The following is a 25,236-nucleotide window of genomic DNA, read 5'->3' on the forward strand; positions in this document are numbered from 1 at the left end:
ACCCGCAGGGTTCTCTACTTAACACCTTAAAAACAACATTCCTCAGAACAAAACATTAGTATTTTCTTACTTACAACATTTCTTATAACTACAAGGAAGACATAATTTGAATAAAATACCTTACCTTGGATTTGGGATGAATTCCAAACCAACTTCTCCCACGATCAACTCCAGCAGACTTGCAGTGAACTTCGCCAAGAGTGTCGTGGTGGCCTCGGATTTTTGATCTGGAGAGAAATGGGGCCGAAATCGAAAAGAGAAGGAGGGAGAGGTGTTTTTAGAGAGAGAAAGAGTCCTTTGCGCCAAAATTCTGCTAAAAAATTTGGGTTTTGGCAATTTATAGCCCTAGATTCGTCGACGAGACACATTATCTCGTCAACGAGTCTTTAAAGAATTTCGTCGACGAACTTCCTCCCTCATCAATGAATTTCAAACTGCCCCAAAAACCTCTTTTGGTATTTTCTCGTCGATGAGACGTGGCTTCGTCGACGAGGCCTCCTTATGCCCTCGTCAACGAACTCCCTGTGTTCGTCAACGAGACCTTGTGTAAAATTTCCCGGGTTATTACATAATCATCTTACTTTGGACCCCTGTAATGACTACTGAAAAAGAACTGTGCAGCTGAAAACATAAAACTGTACAACCATTATTACAATATCAGAATTTAGTATTTTTTTTCAAAATATATATATACATAAATACACATCTTCCTAGCATCATCTACTAAAACTCCTGAAACCTACCAAAAATGCATTTTTCTAATAACACTTACCCTATAGACAGGGTAGTGCAAATAACCTATTTACCTCAAAGCCTGATCTACTCATTTAACTGGATTAGCTGAAAAATGTTAATTTACTAGGATGAGACAACTCTCAGTAAGAAGAAATATGCTACTATTAGTGTGTGGCAACTGAGTTTACGTAAATAATTTACTAATAAATAACTGAAACTGAGATAGCCTATAAAATAATACACAGTATAATTCACACCTATGTGGTTTAAAATACATCTGTAATATCTGAGCTTTTTATTTAATCATACCTTCTAGTATTATAATATATATACTGTTATCCTGTAAATCTGTATATATATATGTGTGAAAATTACCTTAGAAAATTGTATATCATGATTTAACCCCTCATGATAAGGTTGTGCGGCTTGTAGGCGGGACTTAACTCTAGTTGGCCCACCAAGATAAGTCAACTGAAACTCTATCATCATCAGACCAACCACCTCAACCTAAAATACTAGGGAACTTGCAATCCCTCAAGGCACGACAACTGATCTCTCCCTCGTCAAACCGGCCATCTCAACCCAGATTCTTGGGGAGCCTGCAATCCTTTCCAAAGGCACGATTGACGGAAATTCACACACTATCTGAGATATGTGGTTGCACTCAGATCTGAAATAGCAACGGTACCGTGCTCTACTGACTGAAATAATTCATCAGGGTCTGATACTATATAATACTGATATATATAATTATCTTACTATTTCATCATGATTCCAAAATAACTATAACACTGTAAAACTTATATGAAAATACTGTAATATCTGACTAAAATAATTGTAATATCTGATCTGTAATATTTGACTGAATAAACTGAAATATCTGATCTATAATATGTGACTGAATAAATTGTAATATTTGAGTGTTATGGTTTTGAAATTCTAGAAATCATGATATTATGCAAATACTGTAAAATATATGTCTGTATATACACTCTAATTCATAATTCTGTAAAATATGGTAAAACATATTTCTGTGCAAAAATACTGTAAATCATGATATTTTGAAAAACTGTATAAATTTTGAATTGTTATGATATTAACTCATGTTACACAGCTAAATAAATAAAAACCCCTGTACTGAAATCTATATTTTTTGATAATGAAGATAATTTATATTCTGTAGAATTTACCCCAAAACACATATATATTACTAATAAAATTTCTAAAATTCCTGACATAGCATATTTCCCTTACTTGGTTACTAAACTCGTCTGCTAATTTCTAACTATTGCCCACGACGTCCATAATACCAAAATCCTGAAATTATACACATACATATTTCCCTGTTAATCAACTGATTTTTCACAATAATTTTCATACTCACATTTCTAATTTATAAACTATTTATGATTTACCTGGGTTCCTGAAGACACCCTCTAAATTCCTTAATCTGCCTGTGGCATATACACCAACCTTGAATTTAAAAAATCTCAATTTTTGAATTTAACCTCAGAAATACATTCACATCTACCCTTATATCTTTAATAAATTAATAAGTTAACCATAAATACCTAATTAATTCTCTTACCTTAGTTTTGGGATGGTGCCCTAACACCTCAAACCGAAATTCTGCTTCGCCTACGTTGTAGAGAATCTTTTCAGGAACCCTGTGGTGGTTCCTAATCGTTGAAATGAGGCTTAATGGAGCGGAATTTGTAAAGAGAAGGGAGAGGGGTCGTGGGTTTCTAAAGAGAGAGAGTAATTTAATTTGGTTTTAACAAAATGAAGCTCTCGGTTCTTTATAACTTTCAGCACGTGCCAGAAAACCATTGCCGATTTTCTGTGCTTCTCAAAAAACCGTCGCTGATTTTCTATTAACTGATCCCTTAATTTACCGTTTTACCTTTACCCGGCCGCGGTAACTTCCCAAAATCGTCGCCAGTTTTCTGACTTCTTCAGAAAATCGTTAACGATTTTCTCCTTTTCCCCACCAAAAATCCATTTTTATGATTTTTTTTATCATTTTATTTTTCCGGGTCACTACATAGGTCACATAATATACCAGCGAGAAAGAGTAGGTTAGTTATTGTGATTGACAATATAAGGGGTAGAGATGAGCCTAAAATAACTTGAAATGAGATAATAAAGACTTAATAGCCTTAAATTTGTCAAAAGAAATTATCCATACTCACATAAATTGGTGGAAAATGCTTCATCTAGTCGACTCCATCTTGTGAGACTTAATGTTTGGTTTGTTGTTGTTTATAACCTTTATTATGATTCAATGTAAAATTAAAAAAAAAACATCATTTTATTACAATGAAAATTATCTTTCACATTAACTTAGAAGCTCACTAATGGTTGAGTAAAGGTTTTTTTTTGTTAATTAAATAAAAGCTTATACGTATTTTTTTTTTTTTTTATAAATTTTAAAAATTAGTATGCATCTTAAGGAAACTTAGGAGTGTCACTAAAATATCCTAATTTTAAGTGTTTTTTCTTGTCAAATTTAAGAATTTTTTTTTTTCTAAATTAAAAGATCATTTGGAAGCATTTATGTTAATCTCAACAAAATTAATTATTCAAAAATAATTTGAGGTTACTTATTATATTATTTTTTAACTTAAGTATTTCTTTTCAAATTTTTTTTTCAGAACATTCTTAATTTTTTAAAAATAAAAATAGTTTAAAAATATACTTATTTCATATTTAAATATTATTTATTGGCACAAATATTTATAAAAAAAATATTTTCGAAATAAATAATTATTTAAGAGGCTTCAAGCTGGAGTAAAATAGATAAAAATAAAATAAAAATAAAAATGCAGTGGGAGATGATATCTCCGACGCAATGGTCAGTCCTCTGTTAAAATGTGAGACTGACAAATAAGCGAAAGCTGCGAAACGTCTCAACGTCTACTGTCAAATACTCAGCACCCTTTCTTCCTTTTTGGGTTTCGGCATCCTCCTTTACTTTCCAGCCTACACCCCCTTCCATTTTTCTTAATCCTCCAAACATCTGTGCTAGAGATCGTTACTTGCCTCTCACTCTCTCTCTCTCTAGCTTACTCTGTGGTGCTCGGTGATTGATTGTGCAGGTAAAACAAGGGTTTCTCTCTTCATCATTTTCCCAGTTTAGCTAAGATTGATTTGCGATTCTTTGTTTCTTTTACTTTTTGATTTTTAGGGTTTTGCTCAATCGTGCTCCGTTTGGATGTCTAGAAATCTCTGGTACATAGACCGAAGGGAAGGTTGTGGTCTGTAATGTAAAAACAGTGAACTAGACTTGATCAAATAATTCTGCAAAACTGTTTTTTTTTTATGGGTTCTCTCTCTCTCTCTCTGTTGAATGTGAGTAGGGGAACTGAGCTAAGGAGGTTCTGATTTTGATTCCTTTTTCTTGTGTTTTAGTTCATTTTCTTGGCAGCCAAGCAGCGTTTTTCTGAGTTCTGGTATTTGTTGATATTAAACTTGTATTTGGGAGATTAGAATTGGGACCATGGATTTGGGTTTGTGTGGATTTGGACAAAATGCAGTGCGAAATTGTATCTAATCATCACAAGTCCAAATTCAAGCGCAAAATTTTAAAGTAATTTTACTAAGTTATTAGAAATGTTTTTTTTTTCATTAACCTTCCAAATGCATCATCGTCCAAGGAACTGCCAAGTATGTGTTATTCTGAATTTGGTGTTGTTTACACGCTTGCAGTCTACACAAACCAAACTTTATGGTTGTGCTGCTATACTCTGTGCAGGAGAACGTTTTCTTCGGTGGCTGAAGTTGGTGTTGGGCCGCAATGAATGAAGAGAAGGATGCTTTTTACGTTGTGTGGAAGGGGGATATTATTGCTGTCTACAACAGTTTAAGCGATTGCCTGGCTCAAGCTGGATCTTCTGTAATCCTTTAATACCCTTGCTTTATTATTTGCTAAGCACTTTTTGGAAGAAAATGAGTTGTTATGCTGTCAAAAATATGAAAATGGAAATTAGAATCCAAAACCAAAAATTAAAATTAATAAATTAGAACTTAGGGACAGTTTGGTACTATTTTCGTTTTCAGTTTTGTGTGGAATGATAGATAATGAGAATGCACTTGTTATGTTGCTAATGCTATATTTCTAGCTGTTTTCATAAAAACTGAGAGAGAGAGAGAGAGAGTTTTCAATTGTTTTGGCAACTTGTTATAACATTACTTTAATATACAAAATTAAATTTTTTTATTAAATCATTTGTTTTATTTTTATTTTTAATTTATAATTGAAATAACATGATTATGTGAATTAAAATAAAGATGTCAATAAATTTTTTAAAAATTTGAAAAAAATTATTAGAAGTAATTTGAATTTTTTTTAATACTATTTTTCAATTGTAATGTACAATAGTATTGCTCTAGCAACACTAAAAGTGAGTTTTGAAATGTAATAGATAAGTAAAATAATTATCTTTTGATAGAAAAGGAATATTCATTAATGTATAGAAAAAAGAATTACATGGAAATGAGGATAAAAAACTCTTGTAACTCAAAAAAAACCAAAAGCAAAAAATGCAATTACAACAAAGCCCCTTTCCAATCCCTTTGAAGATTTGAGAACAACATTCCTTGAAGTAAACCCAAAGAATGAGCCCAAAAAGAAGCCCTGAAAATAACTCTATTTCTTTTGCACAGAATTTATATTGCTGTTGAAAGCCCTTGCATTCCTTTGGGTCCATAGAGTCCTAAAAATGCCAGAAACTGCACATCTCCATAAATTTTTTACCCTTGGCTACTCCTCCACAATCCTTTGTATAGTACCATTAGGAAAACATCAACAATCTCAAGAATCACCAGCATCTCCTCAAAGACTGAAAAAAGAAAAGCCCAAAGCTGCCTAGCCACCCTACAACGTAGAAACAAGTGATCACTTGTCTCGTTGGTCTCCAAACACATGACACAAATATTTGGACTTATGGCTTTATAAGGTCTCCTCAATTGCAGTAATTAGTATTAAGCCTATTAAGGGTCAGAATCCACAGTAAAGCCCTGATCTTATAAGGAACCTAGGCCTTCCAAATAAAATGGTTCAAAGGGTGAAAAATAGAAGAGTTTGACCTTTTCAACAACTGGGCAAGAAAAGTTTTTGTGGAAAACAAACGAGAAGAATCCCCAAGCCAAATCTTCAAATCACTAAAGTAAAATAAACAACGACAGCAAACAACAAACCAAGCCTTAAGTTAAATAATTATAATAATTTATTTTTTTATGATAGTATTTTTAATTTGTATTCTTTTGAATTTTTGTTATTTTACATATTTTTAAAATTTATTTGATTCAAGGACAAAATGAGCATGTGTTCAATTTGGTTTTAATTTGTTTCAACTTTGGAAGTTGTTAGTTTTTGGTTTTCATCTTTTATTTTTAGTTTTTAGTTTTCTTTTTTGTTTTTCATTTTCATAATTTTTGACAACAAGATTAAATGATCCCTTAATATTCTCAAAATTGAAACAAATTAAAAAAACTATTAGAACATATGTTTATTTTCATTTTTAAGTTAGATAGCTGTTAATAAACATATGTTTGTTTATTTTCATTTATTGTTCTATTCAACCTGTTTGAAGATTTCCTGCTCATGCAGAAACGAGGTACAAAACCTCTAAACCAATGAGAAGCTTCAATTTATAAACTTAATAAATGTCCTAAAAGGATTTGATGGGAAAACAAGTGAGAGAGTATTCCGTATACGAGAGGATTGTTTAGCTGCATGTTCCCTTCCATATGCAAGAGTATTTCGATTGTTTTTGTTTGTTGTTAATAAACTTCCATGGGCTTTCAGAAACTTTAGCTGCAATATTAACATCCCATCCATTCTCTTGGAAATCATGTTTACTTTAATAATTGTATGCCAAAAATAAAGGAAAGCATCATAGGCACTTGCCTTGTTGCCCATGAAAGTGATGCATCTAGATGCCAAATTACTGAAACTTGAGCACCCCTCTTCGGTAGACCTACAGAAAACTTCCCAACTTACATGATGATCCCTTCTCTCATCCATCACTGACCAAAGGCTCAAGTTTTCTAGCTGCTCCCAATGCAGTGGAATTGAAGAAAAGGTTGGCTTAAGTAATGTGACCTTCCAAAGAGAAGAGCAAACCCTTTCACCCCAATATAGGGGGAATCGGAGAAAAGATTGGATTAAAGTAATGTGGCCTTGTAAAGAGAAGAGGAAACCCTTTCACCCATCAAAATGTTTGGACACATCATTTGATACCAAAATATCATCGAATGAGGATTCCCACCTAATGGAACTCCTAAATAGGTCAAAGGCCACACTGCAAACAACCCACAAAAAAAATTAGACCTAGATGTCACCTCTGGACTAAAATAAGTTGCAGCTATATCACATTTACCTAAAGGGCCTTTGTATTACTGGCAAAAAGTAGAGAAACAAAAACTAGAAACGAAAGCCAAAAACCAAAACAGAAACTAAAAACTAGAAACTAGCAACTTGTGTGGTTAACATTTATAAAACTAACATAAATTAAAATTTCAATTAAAAAATGCTCATTTTCATCTTTAAATCAAACTATTATAGGAATATGATTAAAATAATAAAATTACAAATAATACAGATTTAGAAAATTACTATAATAAAAATAAAATTTATTATAAGTATTTTAATTAATTATTCTACTTTTAAAATTTACTTTACAATAAAAATTTATTGAACATGACTACTAAAAAATAGTAAAAGTATTTTGTAATTGGATTATTATTATTTTTTGAAATTTATATATATATATTTCTTTTAATTATATTTAAATTCATATGATCATTTAATTTTGATTTTAATTTAAAAATGTATAAAATGAATAATTTAATCCAAAAAAATTATTTCTGGATATTAAAATTTTTGGCAATAGGTTGCCAAAACAACTGAAAACCATAAAATTTGGTTTTCAGTTTATTTGGTTTTAAGTTTTTTGGCAAACATTTGAAAACCAGCAACAGAAACAGAAAAATGACAATAGAAATAAATGCATTTTTATAATCTGTTTTTTCACTATAGAGAGACATGAACAGAAAACATAAAACAACAATGATTCCAAACAGACCCTAAATTAATTTTAAGTCCTGAAACTAACTCAAATACCTTCAAAATAGCCAAATATTTTCTGCTGTTCAATAAAACTGTTCTAGAAGACTCCATATGGATGCAATAAGGTTGTTTTTGTTTCTAGATCTTTGACTAATGACTGGAAATATTTTTTCATTTTCATTACAGGTACGCGATTCATCTTTAGCTGTATATAAAGGGTATCGTTTGCCTAGAGAATCTGAGGAATACCTTGTCTCACATGGGCTCAAGAATGCTACTTATTCTATTAGCGTCAACAATGTTAAAGATAATCTTTTTGGGGCACTTGTTCCTTGCCCTTTTCAGGTTAGATAATTATGCACCTTATTCCTTTTAACACTCTTTAATTGAAAAAAAGAATAAGTCTATTTCAGCTTTTGGCCATGCTCCTTTTTTTTTTAATAATGTAAATAAGTCATTTTGGTTATATTCTAACTGCATTTTTGTGGTGAACTCAATTGATATAAATGATTGAGGTGTTGAGAAAAGAGAACAGATTTTTGGATTATTCCTTATTACTTGCTTGGTTAGTGAATGAGTATGTGATGGGGGGACAATGTCCAACATAAAACCATCGTAGTTCAAATCTGCATTGTAACTAATAAATAGGGGCCTTTAAAGGCTTTCAGTGCTTCGAAGATAAGAAAACTACTTTTAAAAACCTAAGGGCATGTTTTGTATCACTGTTGTTTTCTATTTTTTGTTTTTGTTTCTTCTCAGTGAAGAAATAGATTATAAAAATGCGTTTGTTTGTGTTGTCAGTTTTCTGTTTCTGTTGCCAATTTTCTATTGTTTGCCAAAAAATTGAAAACCAAATTTTATGGTTTTCATTTGTTTTGACCACCTATTGTCAAAATTTTTAATATACAAAAATAGTTTTTTTGAATTAAATTATTCATTTTATACACTTTTAAATTAAAATCAAAATTAAATAATCATATGAATTTTAATATAATTAAAAGAAAAATATATGTAGATTTCAAAAAATAATAATAAAGCTAATTATAAAATACTTTTGCTATTTTTCAATTGTCATGTCCATTAAAATTTTTATAATAAAGTAAATTTGGAAAGTAGTTACATTAAATAATTATAATAAATTTAATTTTTACTATAGTGATTTTTTTGATGTGTATTATTTGTAATTTTGTTATTTTAATCATATTTTATATTATTATTTGATTTAAAGATGAAAATGAGAATATTAAATTAAGTTTTTAATATTTATTAGTTTTATAAATGTTAACCAAATAGGCTATTGGTTTCTAGTTTTTAGTTTCTGTTTCTGGTTTTTAGTTTTCGTTTTTCTAGTTTTTGACTGTGATACCAAAAGGTCCCCAAGAAAAATAAAATACCAATTTCCTACATAAAATCCTGAAATTTTAAAGATTATAACCCTAATGAGATACCATAAAAAACAGAAACAGAATACTTCTCCATGGTGATTGTATCAATCTACACAGTTGAATAAAGAACTTGGGCTTGAGTTGAAGTGGAGATTTGTGCTGGCTAACATAACCCTTGTCATCTTCATCCCAGGAATGCTCGAGTGCATTCACTATCTCATCACCAGTGAAGCTCTCAGTTTTAGGCTCGGGTTCCATATGTTCAGTGGTACCCACTATGGCAACATGAGTTTTGTAGGATAATTGCAATAACAGTATCCTTTTTGCCCACAATTATAGCAGTTGATGGAAAGTGTTCAACCTGCTTATTTGGATGGCTTTCTGATTCTATCTTTGTTCGTTCCATTTGAAGAAAGGAAGAATCCCAAAGAATCGATCTTTCTTTTAGTTGTTGAATCTCTCTTTGATTGATCAATATGTGATATTCCAAATTCTCATTACTAATGGAATCCATCTCATGTGGAATTAACATTTTCTTACGAGTATCCTTCCAATATTACTCTTTGTCTAAGCAGTCCCAGCAAAGGCAGAGGCTTGTTCAATGAAATGGAAGTCAAAGGATTTGCAACTCAATGCATAATCCATAAAAAAATCCTCCAGTCTTCCAAATGATGCATCCTTATTCATCTTCATCAAATGAACATTGAGCAACCAATTTGTGAAGCTCAAGTGTTTATGCATCAGCATCTTTATCATGTTGAGTCAATGCCCCCATCTGAAAATACGTTTCTTGCTTGAACGGACGAACAAAGAAAAATTCATTCATTTGAAAGAAACAAAAACATGAGCTTTGGAGGACAAGATGTTCTCTTGTGATCAACATAAACAATCACAAAAGGGCTGGTCTCTGGTCCCTTTTGAGGTCAGGCAATGAAATTCCCAAAAAGTTTGCCCAAAATAGAGCCAAAAAAAAAAAACCTACTCTATCCCATGAACAAGTATAAAAAAGTACCTCCCCCTCTCCCCTCCCCCCCCCCAACAAAAAAAAAACAAAAAAAAAATCCTTGCTCTTTCCAAAACCCCAATACTTCAACGAGATTTCAGACACCACAAGGTTGGCCACTCACATTTCACCAAAAATAGAGAAAATCATGGCTGTTGTGTCGCCCAACAATGTAAAAAGAGATGTGTGTTGGTTTTAGTAGACTGTAAGCACACCATAGATATATCAAGGCTGATAGCCTCGTAAGGTTTCTCTCTGTTTTTCTTCTTTTGGAAGAAGCGTATAGCCTCTCTTTACTTGTAACATCTCTCACTTGCATTTGACAGGGATAATTTTTTCTTCCATCATATGTTGTATGAGACTCCGCTTAGTAGTTGGAGCGATGTGCGTTGATGAACCAGCCTATGCCACTTGGTACATGCAAGGCCCTTGAGACAAATAATTGCCATACCAACGTTTTCTTCTAGTCCAAACACTATGATCAATAAAGATATTTTTTATTTGATTGAACCAATAAAATAAAATCTTTGGATCTTCCCTTTGAACAAGCAAAGAGACCGCTATTCAATAGGTAGAGTGTTATGGACATGAGCAATATTCAAGCTGTCAGAAGGAACATCAATATGCAATGCTTCCTTTCATTTTTGGTCTCGATAAAAAAATGGAGAAGAGAGTAGAAAATTGAGAGAAGCTACTTGAGACATTATTTCATGGATTTGCATTCTTGTAAGCTTATATGTTCATATAGTTGAGCTACTTTGTGAGCTAAGATCAAGTTCTTCCTTTATCGCCCATTTTTTTTTGTTGTTGTTTGGTTGGTTTAGATAGTTTGGTCTAATTGGCCTAAGTGGCCTAGTTTGGTATGATCCAATTGTTCTATATCTTTTAAATTCCTCTTTTCTTTGATGAAAATGAAAATGAGTTAGGGTTATGCCTAAATACCTCGCTCATCCCCAATGAGGTAGTGTCTGCTTTGGCTGGGCATCATAGTTTTGTTCCATAAAAGGAGTTGCCTCACAAGGTTCATGCCTGATGTAGGATCAAGACACACTCCCATATGATCTTTGATTCCCTTTCCAAGTGGCCCACATGTATGTGGGACCTAGACCTCCACATAGGATTTGAAGGATGGCTCCGATACCAAATGTAAGATCTTGAGTTGAACCCTAAACATCCTTATGTGGCCAAGATCTCCCTATTACTTGCCCAATGTGCAATTGTGACACTATGCTTTTAGTTGCTTTGACTATGATGGAGGAGGGTCTTTGTTTCAGCTTCCTTGATGATTTTGAACCTCATGTCAATGGTTACCACTAACCTGCAAGAATCACCATTATTGAAAATTGAAGGCAGTGAGGAGAAGGAATTGATGATAAGTGCTCTATTCGACTTGTTTCAGCAATGACAAGTCAACTTACTCTGAATGATTCGAACTGATCAAAGCTTTACCATGTTCAAGCTTAACCAACCTTATTCTCGACTCAAGCTCAAACTGACTTTTAATGTACTTGTTGAAGCGTGTTCATTAAAGTATTTAATGAGTTTGAATTAAGATTGGCGGACCTTTACCTTGTTCAAGCTTCTCAATTAAAAGTTTAACCAACCTCAAGCCTACTTGTTCAAGCATGCTCATTGAAGTATGACTGAGTTTAATCCAAATTCTGCTTGCTATTGAGCTATATAATTTTATTGAAACACAAGTTTATTTGATAAATGTATGAAATGGGCACATGTAGACATGACTGTGGAATAGTATGATGTTGCCATAACAACATCATTCTATGCTATCAGCTATTGCAACTTCTGAGGCTGAATGAGCTTGCAATTCTTCTATCTTAGCTTTCAGTACTCCAAGTAAAAATTTAGGGTTAGGTTCCTCAAATTGGAATTTGGGAAATGGGGGATGAATTGACAACCACTAAGAGAGAGAGAGAGAGATTAAGTGGGCTGCATACTGACATCTCTACGGCTACTCCTATTTGGGCTAATGAGCTTCTAAAGGAGGCTAATGACCCTATAAATGAGCCAAAAATGAGCCAAGCTTATCTTTCTCACGCTCTGATTTTTTTATTAAATGAGTATAAAAAATAAGTTTGAGACTCATTTATGTAACTGGACAGTCCTGACCAAGCCCTTACCGAGCTGAGCTACCAAGCTGCTCATGAATGACTTGGTTTATTTGTATCTTTACTCTCAATGAAGACTTCAATTCATCTGAAATTCAGCAAGGGCTGGGTTGGTGCTGCAATTTTTTTTTTTTTTAAATTTTTTTCCTGGCCACAATGATTTATGATTGCAGTGAAAGATTTGGGATTCAGGTCAGTGGGGATTTTTAAATTTTTGTTTTCTTTTAAAAAATTTTGATTCTGATGGTGAGCAAAGGTTGGAGTGGCTGAGAGCAGAATGTGTTGCTAGCGGCGGTGCTGCATGTAGGTGGTGGTTGGGATAGAAAGTGAAGGACTATGGATCAATGCAAGCTGTGGAGACGGAGGCAAATCAGAGGCAGTGCATGATGATTTAAGCTAAGATTGTGAACCCAACTAGTTTAGTGGGAAGTTGCAAACAACCTTGTTGATAATTGAAACCTCGCAGACAACTTTGTCAAACAGTAACAGCCGCAGAAATTTGAGTGAAAACTGAACCTTGTCATAAATACTGATGGCTGCAACAGATCAGAGTCTGTTGTGATATCAGGCACTTATGTCCAACATACAATAAATAAATTCGAAGTCTAAATAAACACTAATAGGCTTTTTATAGGTTTACAATGCTTGTAAGATAAGAAACTATGATCCTAATATAATGCCAGAAATATAAGAAAACAAAAATACAATTGCTTCTCCATGCTGGCTGCATCAGTGTGTCATGCTTGGGATATCAAAGGCCATGTTTATGATAGTTCTGAAAGCATGCTTTGTTAATGTGCTTCACTCTGTCAGTCTTATGACATCCAGACCTTGCCCCCTTCATGGAAATCCACTCTTTTGACAATGTCAAGATTGTATAGTGTCTCCAGTGGGATTGGAAAGGGCTTCTCATGTGATTTTTTTGGTTTTTTATTTTTACGAGATTATTTATCCTCCACTCTGTAATTTTCTAGCTTCTCTATTAATGAATTTTTTTTTTTTATCAGAAAAAAAAAAAGATTGTGTACTGTCTGAAATTGCTTATAGTTGGAGAGTAGATCATTGAATATAAGTGATTGTTTTTAAAAAATAATTGTTATATCCAATAACATGTGTAATATTATGCCTAGCCCTTTTGCTGAACAGTGCTAGGCCTTATCTGTGTTCATTCATAATGTCATCACACCATCTTTTATTTCATTTCATAGTGTGTCTTGTGGAAGTGCTGAACACAAGAAGGCATCTGCAGAAAATTAAGCGATTCTTGTCTGTAAATTATTTATCATATTTTTTAAAATTTTTTGTTGGCTTTCAGCAACTGGATTCTTCACAGGGAAAAGTGCCTGTGCCTAACCAAGATCCTCCTCGGAAGAGATTGCGGGTGTTTGGGTCAGGAAAAGTTGTAAGTTAGGATAAATAGTGCATGTTTTATTCAGGGTATATTGTTTCTGAATGTGGTCTGTCCATAATTAAAGTTCAATTCAAAGAATTTATATATGGAAGCATGTGATGTAGTTCAAAGAAAAACTTCTACTGAAATCATATGATGACGTTGTAGCTTTGGCTTGATGATTTCTATCTTCACTAAAAACATGGAAGATTTGCTCTTTTAACAGCCACATAGCCTGTTTTTTTTAAGAATTTTTAATGCTAATGTTTTAGACATTGCAACAATTTTGTTTTGCACGGGTGTATGCATGGAAGTTGACATATTAGTTATGAAGACCTAATATTGCATACTGGGCTTGATTATATTCAGCATCACTTTTCTGTGTCTCATTTTTTGTATGTTGTACAGGATTTGGTTGGGTCATCTTCAACAAGCACTCCAGTAAACCATGTGAAATTAGGGACTTGCATCGACACTCAAGCACCTCCTTCTAATGGTGTAAGTTGCTGCTATGGTAGCCTTCTGCTACTTGCTACTGTTAGGCATATTTGTATGTAACTTTTTGTGTGTATGCACATGAAATAACTCCAGTTTATTATAGGAATCTGAAAATGCATTAGGTAGGATGGAGTTGGCATATTTTTATGTAACTTTTTGTGTGTATGCCCATGAAATAACTCCAGTTTATTATAGGAATCTGAAAATGCAGTGGGTAGGATGGAGTTGTTACAGTTTTATGAAATTTGAAAATATTCCATACAATATTGTATTACATTTTTCCCATTTACCCACAATTTTATACAAGTCCAAATCTTACACTTGAACTCTGTAGTCCATACTCCCAAATACCATGCATGGAATTAATTTTGGTGCTTTTGTAAATTTTAAGTTGAAATTTTGTATTTCGGGTTCAAATTCCACGAATTAGATATATGTATTTGAAAACGTATCTTCCATAAAAAAAATGCATCTAATTTCCATGAATTTCACCATTATCAAATAATGCTGGGAGTAAACAATGATGCCCTCCCCATCAACATGTCCAACAATTAGGGTGGAAATTATTCTTCTTTTGTACATTTTAGGATGCATTTAAGAACCAACTGGTGCAAGCTTGTTTATTTGTGTCTGTGTACATATGTTTGTTGTTTGTTGGTAAGAACTTGTATCCCAATATAGATACATGTGCAACTCTAAGTATGAGTCTCTGTACATGCACAGTCCACCTGTATTGTCGAGTTTGATGGTGCTTCAAAAGGCAATCCTGGCCCTGCTGGTGCAGGAGCTGTGCTGCGTGCTGGGGATGGAAGTCTGGTATGCAGTTGCTTGACCTATACAACATGAGTTTTGGCGACTATTCTTTCTTTTGTAGTTCTTATTCCTGTTATGACAGGTATATCGGTTGCGTGAAGGTGTGGGCATTGCAACTAATAATGTTGCTGAATATAGAGGCCTGCTTTTAGGGTTAAAGTGTGCTCTTAAGAAAGGATTTCAACACATTAACGTTCGTGGGGACTCCAACCTTGTCTGCATGCAGGTTCATTATTTAATTTCTAATAACACCACTTTCTTTTTTCCCCTTGTATATATCTTCTGGTGCTTGATATTCTTTACTAATAAGAAACTTGCAGATCCCCTCTCTATAGTCTATATATTAATGGTAATATTTGTTGCTCTTAGAGTGAAGTTTAAAACCTGAACTGTGGGAGTAAATCGCTATTATCTGACTTGAGTTTGGAAGTTTTAAAATGAGGCAGTTATAAAGCTGGTGAAGTGTGAACCGGACCCTGAGAAATATTATAGTACACAGCGAAGATATGAAAAGAAAATAAAAAATGTAACCCCTAATGCACAAAGTTCCCACACCATTGGGGTTCTGGGAACTATATCTACCCTTAATAATTTAATATATCCATGATAAACCTAACAAAAAATGGAACCCATTCATGCACTTGGTTATCATAAGCTGAAAGAGTCTGATACACCATTGCCCCTAATCTTAAAAAATTTCTTAACTCCCTCTCCAATAAATGGCCTGCATATTAACTTTATTTATATGGTGTTAGATTAGTCTCCATGACTCTTTGGTTTCATTCTGTGACTTTTACGCTTTTTGTTTTCACATACTATATATTGGTTTCATTTGATGATTTCCCTTTTACAGGTTCAGGGAATATGGAAAACTAAGAAACAGAACATGGCCAACTTGTGTAAGGAAGTGAAGGAGGTCAAGGATAAATTTTTATCATTCCAAATCAGTCACATTCTTAGGGTATGCCCAGATAATCCCGCATGTTCTTTGAAGTTGTGCACTAAAATATAATATGCTTCCAAGGGTTTTTCAAATTTTTATATAACTGTGGTCTTAAAAACTCGGTAAATAATATTTTTGAAGTATAGATTTAGCAAAACAGAACTCCTGTTGCTATGATAGAGGTGAGGACTTCTTTCTCTTTGGTGGGTGATGCAAGCCTGCATTTCTTCAACTTTTTATTAACTTGGGATTTTGCGTGTGTGTGTGTTTTGTTTTGTGCACTGGGGAGGGGGGGTTTCGGTGGTGGGTGTTTTGGGTTCAGAGACCTGGGTGGGGAGATGCTGGCAAGACTCTTTATTTTTGAACATATCTGATATATAACTCAGTTCTAGTCTCACAATTTCTGGATTGAGGAAATCAAATTCATGCATTGTTAAGGATTTAGCTCTGATGAATATGTGTATATATGTAAACATATATGGTTACGGTCATGGGTAAGGTTGCTCCTTTGTGCTCAGTTGCTCATAGGTTTGAGTCCAAGGAAACAGCCCTTCTGCATGGAAGCAGGGGTAAGGCTGCACTGTGACAACCTGCCTCCTACCCTTGCAAATTGGGGAGCCTTGTGGGCCGAGGACGCCTTTTTTTGTGTGTGTTTGTGTGTATATATTCTCCCCTATTTTGTTGATCTGAAAAAGTTTAATAAGCTAGGAAATTTATTTTTATATTTGTGATAGTGATATTGGTTTCTATGTTCATGTGCTACTATAACCTAATTTTTATATTTCTGATAGTGATATCAGTTTTGGTATTCACGTGCTACTATAACCTATTAACAATATGGGGTATCTGAACATACATTAAAAACTGACGAACAAGAAGGCATATGAAACTTTATGAAATAAGCGCTTAAAAAATGATGAAAAAAATGGATCATGTTATTTCTTGAAATTCAGGAGCAAGCATACACATATCAGAGATTATTACTATTTCATTTGGCGTACAAATAATATACTCTCATTTCAAATGCTCTGCCAAAAGATAGAGAATTTGTACATGAAGGACGTATACCTCAAAAATCATTTTCATGTCATTGAGTGGTGAATGCACTCATACATGTCTAGCTGTTTTCAGTCTTTTGGAGGCTTCTCGGTGAGCCTGGAGCCCTACATGTGCATTCAATAGTGCTATGGAATTTCTTGTTATGGAACATGCATGTTTTCATTGGTTTGGAAATATATGTGGGCGTGTTGATTATTATGTCTTTCAGACCCAAATACTTGTCATATCGTTACATTTAAACACAAAATGACTATAATTTTGTCTTTTTTCTAAAGAATCGGAGCCAATGCCGTGAAGTTACTCATGGTGATTATTAAAGGCCATGGTCATTCACCAGCAAATGCTGTTGGAAATATATTTCTTGTATGCTGTCCCCTCCACCCCATGAAACCTGCATTAACTTACAAAAGATGTTTACCCTCTTATTTTTTCTTGAAGAGATCTTTTGTGAATTTAACAAATTTATGGATATTTGTTGCTTCTGGATTTCTGTTTAAGCAAACCATCTTTAAACTTTCTGAATCTTCTTGCTAGAAAATGTATTTGAAGTTATTTTCGAGCATTGTTGTTTTTATGATGCTGATCTTGGCTGTGTTGGCTTTTTATGAATACTTAATGGCTATTATTTATTTATTTATTTATTCCCTAACAAGAAACGGGTGGCTCAGTGCTCCATTTTTCTTTATGGATTAACAACTTGAGTCTTTTCAGATGTTCACCCCTGCTGCTTAGGAATTTGCAAACCTTGGCTGTTCCCCATACTGCTATTTTTTGAAGGCTTAATGTTTTGTCAAGTATGGTTTTGTGATATAGCTGACCAAAGGGGCAACTTATTATCTAATATGGCTGTAGATATATTTACAAAATCCCACCTGTGTTTCTTTTGTTTTTTAAAACAAATGTATTATGTTCCTTCTCTTTTTCCTGGTGCTGCACTCTCAAGACTTGGTTATCAGGGTTCATTAGTGTCAGATCAGTTATTAAACCATCGTTGATAACTACCATTTGGTTCCATATATCTTCATGTTGTGATTACTGATCTTTTAGGACTTCCACCTCATAAGTTTGTAGGTCCATAATGGAGGCAAGTCTGTGGGGTCTTTACTGTTTCTAGTAGCTGTCATTTTGTGGCTGCATGCTCTCATTATCAGCCTTCTTGAAACTTGTTTGAATGGCATTACCAATTATTATTTTTAAGATATTGTATTTCAATAGTCAAGTTTACTGCCCATAATTTGAGCTTTGATTTTCGCTATTCTATTAATACACTCAAATTAGAATTGTGCGGATTTAAGCAAAGATCGATACAAAATTGGGTCAAGTTCTATTAAAATCCACACAAATTCAAATCCAAAGGCTCAAACTCATGTTTCCAAACATGCTTTATGCACTTGATGGCTGGCTATTTGATTTGATTCTTGTTCTTGCTCACTTGATCTTGATACAGATCAGTGTTTTAAAAGGCGAAGGCGTAAGGTGAGGCGTTTTACCCTCCTTGAGGCGAGGCGTAAGCCTCAAGGCGTTGGGCGTAAGCATTTTGGACTGTATTTTATTAAATAATTAATAAATAAAATCAATTTATACATAGTAACAAAATGAGAAGAATTTTAGAATAATGGAGAAAAAAATAAAAACATAAATTTTAAATATCATATAAGCCAATTTTAGATAACAAACACAAATAATACATGTTAAAAAATAAGCATGTATTAAAGCATAGAAAAAGCCAAATTAAAGCATCATCCACTAATTTCTAAGAATATAAAACTACATGAACAAAGTTCATAGGCAGATCAAATTGGAAGGGTCCACGGCTCGTTGGAGAGAGACGAGAAGCTTGGAGGAATTGTCAGAGGGAGAAAGAGCTGGAGGAAAGCTACGGAAGCTCCATCGAGTCGTTGGAGAGGGAGAAGGAGCTAGAGGAAAGCTATGGAAGTTTCGTCGACTCGTCGGAGATGACTGGAGACTTTTTCAAGAGATTTGAAGCTTCGTCGAGAGGAATCGTCGAGAGAGGAGAAGATTGGAGGCTTTGTCGAGGGAGCAGAAGAGAAGAAGCTTCATGGGAGAGAGGGAGGATAGGGTTTTAGGTGGGTTCAGGTTCTGGGTTTTTTAATTTATGTTTTAAACCAAGAATCCCAAAAGGCATACGCCTTGACATTTGAGGCATAAAAAGGCGAGCCTTTATACCTGATGTGTACACCTTCTCACCTGAGGCACCTTTGTGGAATTACACATTTTCACTTACGCCTTAGGGCGTTTTAGGCCCAAATCGCCTCAAGGCGCGCCTCAATTTCGCCTTTTAAATCACTGATACAGATAAATATTAAATTCTAGATTCCATAGTAAACGTTGGGAATCTATCATGATGCGACTGCCATTGTTTTTTTAATGTAATTGATGGAAAATCTGCTTATTTTCAAATAATAAAGCTTCTTACAGTGTCTTTATATTGCTGTTAAGTTAATGGTAATTTTCTTGTCTCTGCCTTGCCTTTTTATATTTCATTTGAATGTCCTTCTGTACCTTTCAAGGAATATAATTCTGAAGCGGATGCTCAAGCAAATCTAGCCATAAACCTTAGGGGTGAGGACCACTGGGCTCTACTGATTTTTTAAAGTCTCCGTTTTATTCCATTTCCTGCTTTTCCTTCAGTAAGTCTGATGGATCTCATGCTCTGTGCAGATGGTGAAATTCAAGAGGATTTTCACTTGAAGTAGCCCAAATGCATAAAAGGGTCAGCCATTGACTTATGATGGTTCTTGACAGAACTTGGGTGCCAGCCATATGTAGCATTGCTGTTATTGGTTCCAAAATCCTTCTGTCCTTTGGGAAGTGGAGTATATGGAACATGTTAAGGTGAGATTAAGAAGCGTTCAAGGGAATACGCTTTTGTTCAAGGACGATATAAAGTATGATGCATTCACATCTTCAAGCTTCCTGTTTTGCGGTTGGCATTGCTGGCTTGAGGAATATTCGCGGTCAAGAATCGTCAACATTTAGTTTAAGGGGGTGAGAATGTTTTTAACTTGCTGAAGAAAATGTGTAGGTCTGTAGAACTTATTTTATCAGTACTCTGGAATTCAATATTATGTTTACTGTGTCTTCCAATGAATCCATGTTATGACTAGCAAAGTCTAGTTGTGCAATTAAATCCACTCCTTGGGGCTTCAAGCAGTGCTTTGCAGGGATGAGTTTGACAAAAGATGAGTCATTGTTTGTTTAGGCACATTTGATGGGTCTGCCACCGAGTGGTTATGCAACTGATGTTCTTACATCTTGCATTAGAGCGATGAGGCAGTTGGATTTACACTTTCAAATATATCAGGAACAGCATTACTTGCCTGATGTTAAGAAAAATTGTATTGTTTTCATGGTGTTGAAAAAAAAATTGTACTTCTTAGAGGCAGAGCATTTTGCTGTAAGGAAGAAAATTGTTGCCCCATTCATATTCCTACTCAATAAGGATCACTTGAAAGCTTGTGGATATGTGCTAGTTTAATCCATCAACACGTACACATACCATGTCTACCTCTGTTACAAATAGAGGAGGTTTTAAAAGGAGAAAAAGACAACACATGAACATGTTTCCAAGGTGGAGGCATCTAGCATAGAAGAGCAGAAAAATTTAGTAAGCATTGAGCAAAAACGACAACATATGGTGACATTTATGTTATGCTTGGTTTGTAGAATGGAATGGAATAATAAAAAAATAAAATGAAATCTTGATTGGAGAGCATGATGAAGTCAAAAGATGAATTTGATCTATTCCCTCAAATTCCATTTTATTCCTACATGGTTAATTGCCTAAGTGGGAAGAAGTAATTTACACGGGCTCAAATTAGTTAAAAAGAAAAAGAAAAAAAAGAAAATTTCTAATCCTATGTTTGGAGAGAGTTTGGATTTAAATTTGTATTGGATTTAGATAAAATGTAATACAAACTTGTATTAAAATTTGTCTAAAATTACTCCAATCTAAATGTAAGGTTTGAAATTTATGCTCCCAAATACAACATTAAGTGTCGGAGAAGGCCTTTGGAGGTCATCGAGGTTGTCCAAACTCTTTGTTGGCCTAACAAGGCTTACAATTCTTATTTTGATGATAATAAATCACGATAAGTTTGATATGATTTGTTTCAAGTGGAATTCTTTCAGGAAAAAGACAAAACTTAAAGAAATTCCAAACTCAAAAGGATGATAAAGCTCATGATGAATATACTATACAAAAGGTTCAAGAAAAAAAGATGATCAAAAACTCAAAGTTGATATATGCTCATGGAAGAATAAGAACTTACTTGAAGATAAAAAAAATAGAGTATTAAGGATGTCTCTATGTAAGTACTTCATGTAAACTTTAGTATAAATTGAATTGAAGCTCTTATAAATCAAAAGAAATTAAGAAATATGGTTTTAGAAAAACCTTAAAATATGTTTTGAAATCAAAGTAACAAAGGTCTTAAAGGAAGAAAAAGTTTTTCAAATAAATAGAGGAAAAATTGTTAGCCAGGCAACTACCTATATAGGTAGTAGACTGCCAGATTTAAGAAATACCAGGCGACTGCCTGAGTTATGGCAGGCGACTGCCAGCCTTCTGGGTTGTTCAATTTTCTCTAGGACAGGCGACTACCACTCGAAACAGATTTTAAAAGAGCTTAACAGGAAGATTTTTAAATAGATTTCTTGGGCACTACTCTTTTGGAAAACTTGAGAATTACTCTAAGTAAACTTGGGGGGGGTAAGGAATTATTTTTTAAAACATCTATAAATAGTCCAAAACTTTAAAGATTTTCATACCTAAGAAATTTTCTAGCAATCAAAGTTCTCAAAAAACTCTCAATCTCTCTTGTGTTCATTCTACTTCCACTGCTGAATTGGTGCTGATACGAATTCCGAAGTAGAGCTCTCAAAGTCTAAATCTTTCAATACTTGGAAGATATATTTGGTGATCTAAATTCAATTGAGTTTCAATCTCTTTATATTGATTTACTTTGAAGTATATTTGTGCTGAATTGTTGTACTAATCAGCTCTTTGAGGAGCAAATTCTTTGTACACATTTATTTGATTTGTATTTTGTATATTGACGATTCCAAGGATTGTTTGGATCATTGGTTAAACAAGGGGATATTGCTTAAAGAGGTGGGCTCTAACCTAAGTAAGGAGTGACCGAATGAGGGTACATCATTTGGAGAAGACGAGCTCTAACCTTAACCAAGGAGTGTTGTAAAAGTTTGTTCGCCTGTTGAAGGAACATGTTTAGTAAATCCTTTGGTGGTTTACCAAAAGTGAGGACGTAAGCTGGGTATAAGCTGAATCTCGTAAAAATCTTGTCTCACTCTCTTTTTTCCTTACTCTCTTTATTTTCAGCACATATACAATTACGTGGATGTTTTAAATATTTGAATTATATATACTACATGAATTAGATATTAAATAAACTTAAAGCTTAATTTGCTTTTGGGATTGCGGAAACCAAAATGGAGTATGTTAGTTGATCAATCTTTTGCGGAAACTATATAGTAGTACGTTGATTGATTCAACACCCCAAGACTCTTTAACTTAAAGTTTATTTAAGGTCTAAGTATTTGAAAAGAGTGATTGAATGTTGCATTGAATATCAAATTGAGAGGCAAATTTCATATATACAGGATTGATTCAAATTGATATACTAGGGTTGACAACAAAAGCTATATTATGATTGAATGGTTTAAAAGTTTGATATTGAGTGGATTGTGTTTATATTCCAAAGAGTATTGAATCTTGCAAATCTAAATAGTGCTGAAGTTAACTTGTACTTGGCAAATCACTTAATTGTTTTCTTTCAAATTGTGGTTGATTGATTTACTTGAAAGATTGAATAGTTGTGTGGTTGTGGATTAAATAAAGGAACTAAGTTCTTGTGTGATTGGTAAATTAAACAAACAAGTTTAAAATTGATTAATCAAGAAAAAGTCCTTATAGGAATTAAAAGAAAGTTTTAAAATTCAATTCACCCCCCTTTTTGGGACTACACCTTACTTTTTACTCTTTTTTACCTTGTTGCGGTTTGTGGACCAAAAATTGAAGCTCATTTTGATGTCAATAGAATGACATGCAATGTAGGGGATCATGCGATTCCCAAAATAATCATAGAAATCCATGTAACTAGGCCAAATGAACAAGCCACCAATTGATTTTTAAATCATCATACTCATTTAAGATTTGTGATTCTATACGCGATCAATTTGACACTCGAAAAAAAGAAAAAAAGAAAAAAAGAAAAAAACCACAATCATTTTTAATTCCTTAATAGCCACATTTCCAATTGTTAGGAAGTTGTTGGTCCAAAGACCAAAAGCGAGATGACGACTCCTTATAATCTATACTTCTAATCAAAGATTTGCCAATTGTTAACGTAGCACTCAACTTGATCTTCGTGCTGGAAAATAAACAAAAGAATTTATCCTACTAGAAGATTTATGTTCATCTTTTTGACTTCACCTTTCATGGATGAGTTTGAGAATTCTCGACTCCAAGTTTTATTAAATAATCATTGGAGTCTATGCCCTCAACAAAGAAAGAGTAAACACTAGGTACACCTAAATTCAAAGTGGCATTAGCATGCAATGCCTCCTACCCTATTGTCATTTAGGTGGTGGTGCCATATTTAATTGATAAAATAATACATGCATTCATGCATGTGTTTAAAATAAAATAAATGCCTTGGCTTGCATTTGTTTGTTGAAATACTTCACACATACAATGAGTATTGTGCTGCCCTGGGTTCGTCTCTTGAGTGTGTAATAATTCACTTGCATGCTCTTATTAAGTTAAATAATAAGTGAATGACAGTAATATTGTATTGAAAAACTCATATAACAGTGTAAAAGCCCAGCTAAGAACTCGAGCAATGGGTGCCCACCAAGTGCTTGTTAAAAGTTCTCTAAGGAGAACAAGTTCACATATGTTGGCAAGCTGGGCTCCGCAAGAAAACAACTTTGGAGAAGGCAAATAAAGGAAATGCATAATCCATCCCTAGGTTTCAAGAGGATGGGCAGCCAAAGAATCCAAAATATAGAAGAACATCGCAAATACATGGAAGTTCCAATTGCATGCATCATATTGCTAAGATTATTCCTCCTACACTATGGGATCCATAGGGATTTGTGTTTGCATCTATAGTTTCATGGTTAACTTGTACACGGGCCTGCGCTAACCCGCGAGACAACTTAAATATAAAATTAATTTTAAAAATAAAATTTGAGAAAAATTTAATTCTACATATTTCATTCAATTTTTTTTTAAATTAATGTAATATTTGAACAATATATATATATATATTATGTTATAATGTATATGTAATAAAAGACTCCTTGTCCATAAAAAGAAAAAAAAATAGACTACTTGTATGTGTAATATTATTTTTTTAACAATAAAATGAATTTCTGTGTTAGTAAGGACTACTTGTATTTGTTTGTTTATGCTTGTAGTAACCCAATTTGGTACAAGACCAAATCATTGATGGTTTCATACGAGCTGAGGGCCTTTAAGTGAGAGGAAGCTTAATTTTTTTTTTTATTTATATTTCTTCACTTTCCCAATCAGGGTTTTTCCTTTTCTCTCTCCCTTCCTCTAATTCGTGTCCCACTCTCTCTTTCTCCCAAATTCTCCCCACTCTCCCCACTCTCGCTCTCCTCTCTATCTCTCTCTCTCTCTCTCTCTCTCTCTCTCTCTCTCTCTCAACTTGCCGATTCCTTTCTCCTTGGCAAGGGTTAAGGAAACTAGGGTTTCGTCGTCCGAACGCTGCAAGCATAGTTTCAGGAAGGTGGTAGTCATATCTATGGGAATAGGTAAGGGGATTAGATTATGTTAGTTTATTTTGAAAGCGATCCGATTAAACTTGAGTATATGGATACATGAATATTATGTCAGATTTTCTAAATGAATCAAATGTATGAAATTGATTATTTTTGGTTTATTATACATGTATTTGGGAAAGAGTAAAGTGAGTAGGGTGATCATTTTCTTTTTCCTGTAAAAAATATATTTTGAGTTAAATTAAAATTGTAGAGGTGATTATACCTTTATTTTCCACAAAATATACCGAGTATATTATGATGTACTTTTACAGTCAATTTATTAGATTATGATTTAACACTCAAATAGTGTGGCTTAAATTTTTTTTTGTTTGGGGGGGGGGGGGGGGAATATAAGCATGTTGAAACTATGTAAACTATC

At 33.7% G+C, this 25,236-nt stretch overlaps 1 protein-coding gene across 6 annotated transcripts; it reads left to right on the forward strand.

The window, feature by feature from the left end:
* Nucleotides 1-3,571: 3,571 nt before the first annotated feature.
* Nucleotides 3,572-20,195, forward strand: LOC131167984 (uncharacterized). 6 transcript variants are annotated; one of them, XM_058127101.1, is made up of 12 exons: nucleotides 3,615-3,833; nucleotides 3,923-4,001; nucleotides 4,147-4,324; nucleotides 4,490-4,630; nucleotides 7,994-8,152; nucleotides 13,637-13,723; nucleotides 14,120-14,209; nucleotides 14,933-15,025; nucleotides 15,105-15,248; nucleotides 15,876-15,983; nucleotides 19,556-19,607; nucleotides 19,707-20,195. In XM_058127101.1, exons 4-12 carry the CDS (start codon nucleotides 4,532-4,534, stop codon nucleotides 19,739-19,741), a joined length of 867 nt encoding a protein of 288 aa, XP_057983084.1. In that variant the 5' UTR covers nucleotides 3,615-3,833; nucleotides 3,923-4,001; nucleotides 4,147-4,324; nucleotides 4,490-4,531; the 3' UTR covers nucleotides 19,742-20,195. The 6 variants fall into 6 exon arrangements, with proteins under 6 accessions (XP_057983085.1, XP_057983087.1, XP_057983084.1 ...); XM_058127100.1 differs by lacking the exon at nucleotides 4,147-4,324 and having other exon boundaries at nucleotides 3,923-3,966; XM_058127102.1 differs by lacking the exons at nucleotides 3,923-4,001; nucleotides 4,147-4,324 and having other exon boundaries at nucleotides 3,572-3,833.
* Nucleotides 20,196-25,236: the final 5,041 nt, after the last annotated feature.

This window comes from Malania oleifera, chromosome 11 (assembly GCF_029873635.1).
Source record: "Malania oleifera isolate guangnan ecotype guangnan chromosome 11, ASM2987363v1, whole genome shotgun sequence".
In the NCBI taxonomy this organism is placed as follows: Eukaryota; Viridiplantae; Streptophyta; class Magnoliopsida; order Santalales; family Ximeniaceae; genus Malania; species Malania oleifera.

What these genes read in the sequence shown, in the direction of transcription:
- LOC131167984 (XM_058127102.1), top strand. Translation starts at nt 4,532, where the DNA reads ATGAATGAAGAGAAGGATGCTTTTTACGTTGTGTGGAAGGGGGATATT. An exon ending in TGGCTCAAGCTGGATCTTCT is followed by an intron (nt 4,631 to 7,993) that starts GTAATCCTTTAA and finishes TTTTCATTACAG; the next exon opens with GTACGCGATTCATCTTTAGC. An exon ending in TGTTTGGGTCAGGAAAAGTT is followed by an intron (nt 13,724 to 14,119) that starts GTAAGTTAGGAT and finishes TATGTTGTACAG; the next exon opens with GATTTGGTTGGGTCATCTTC.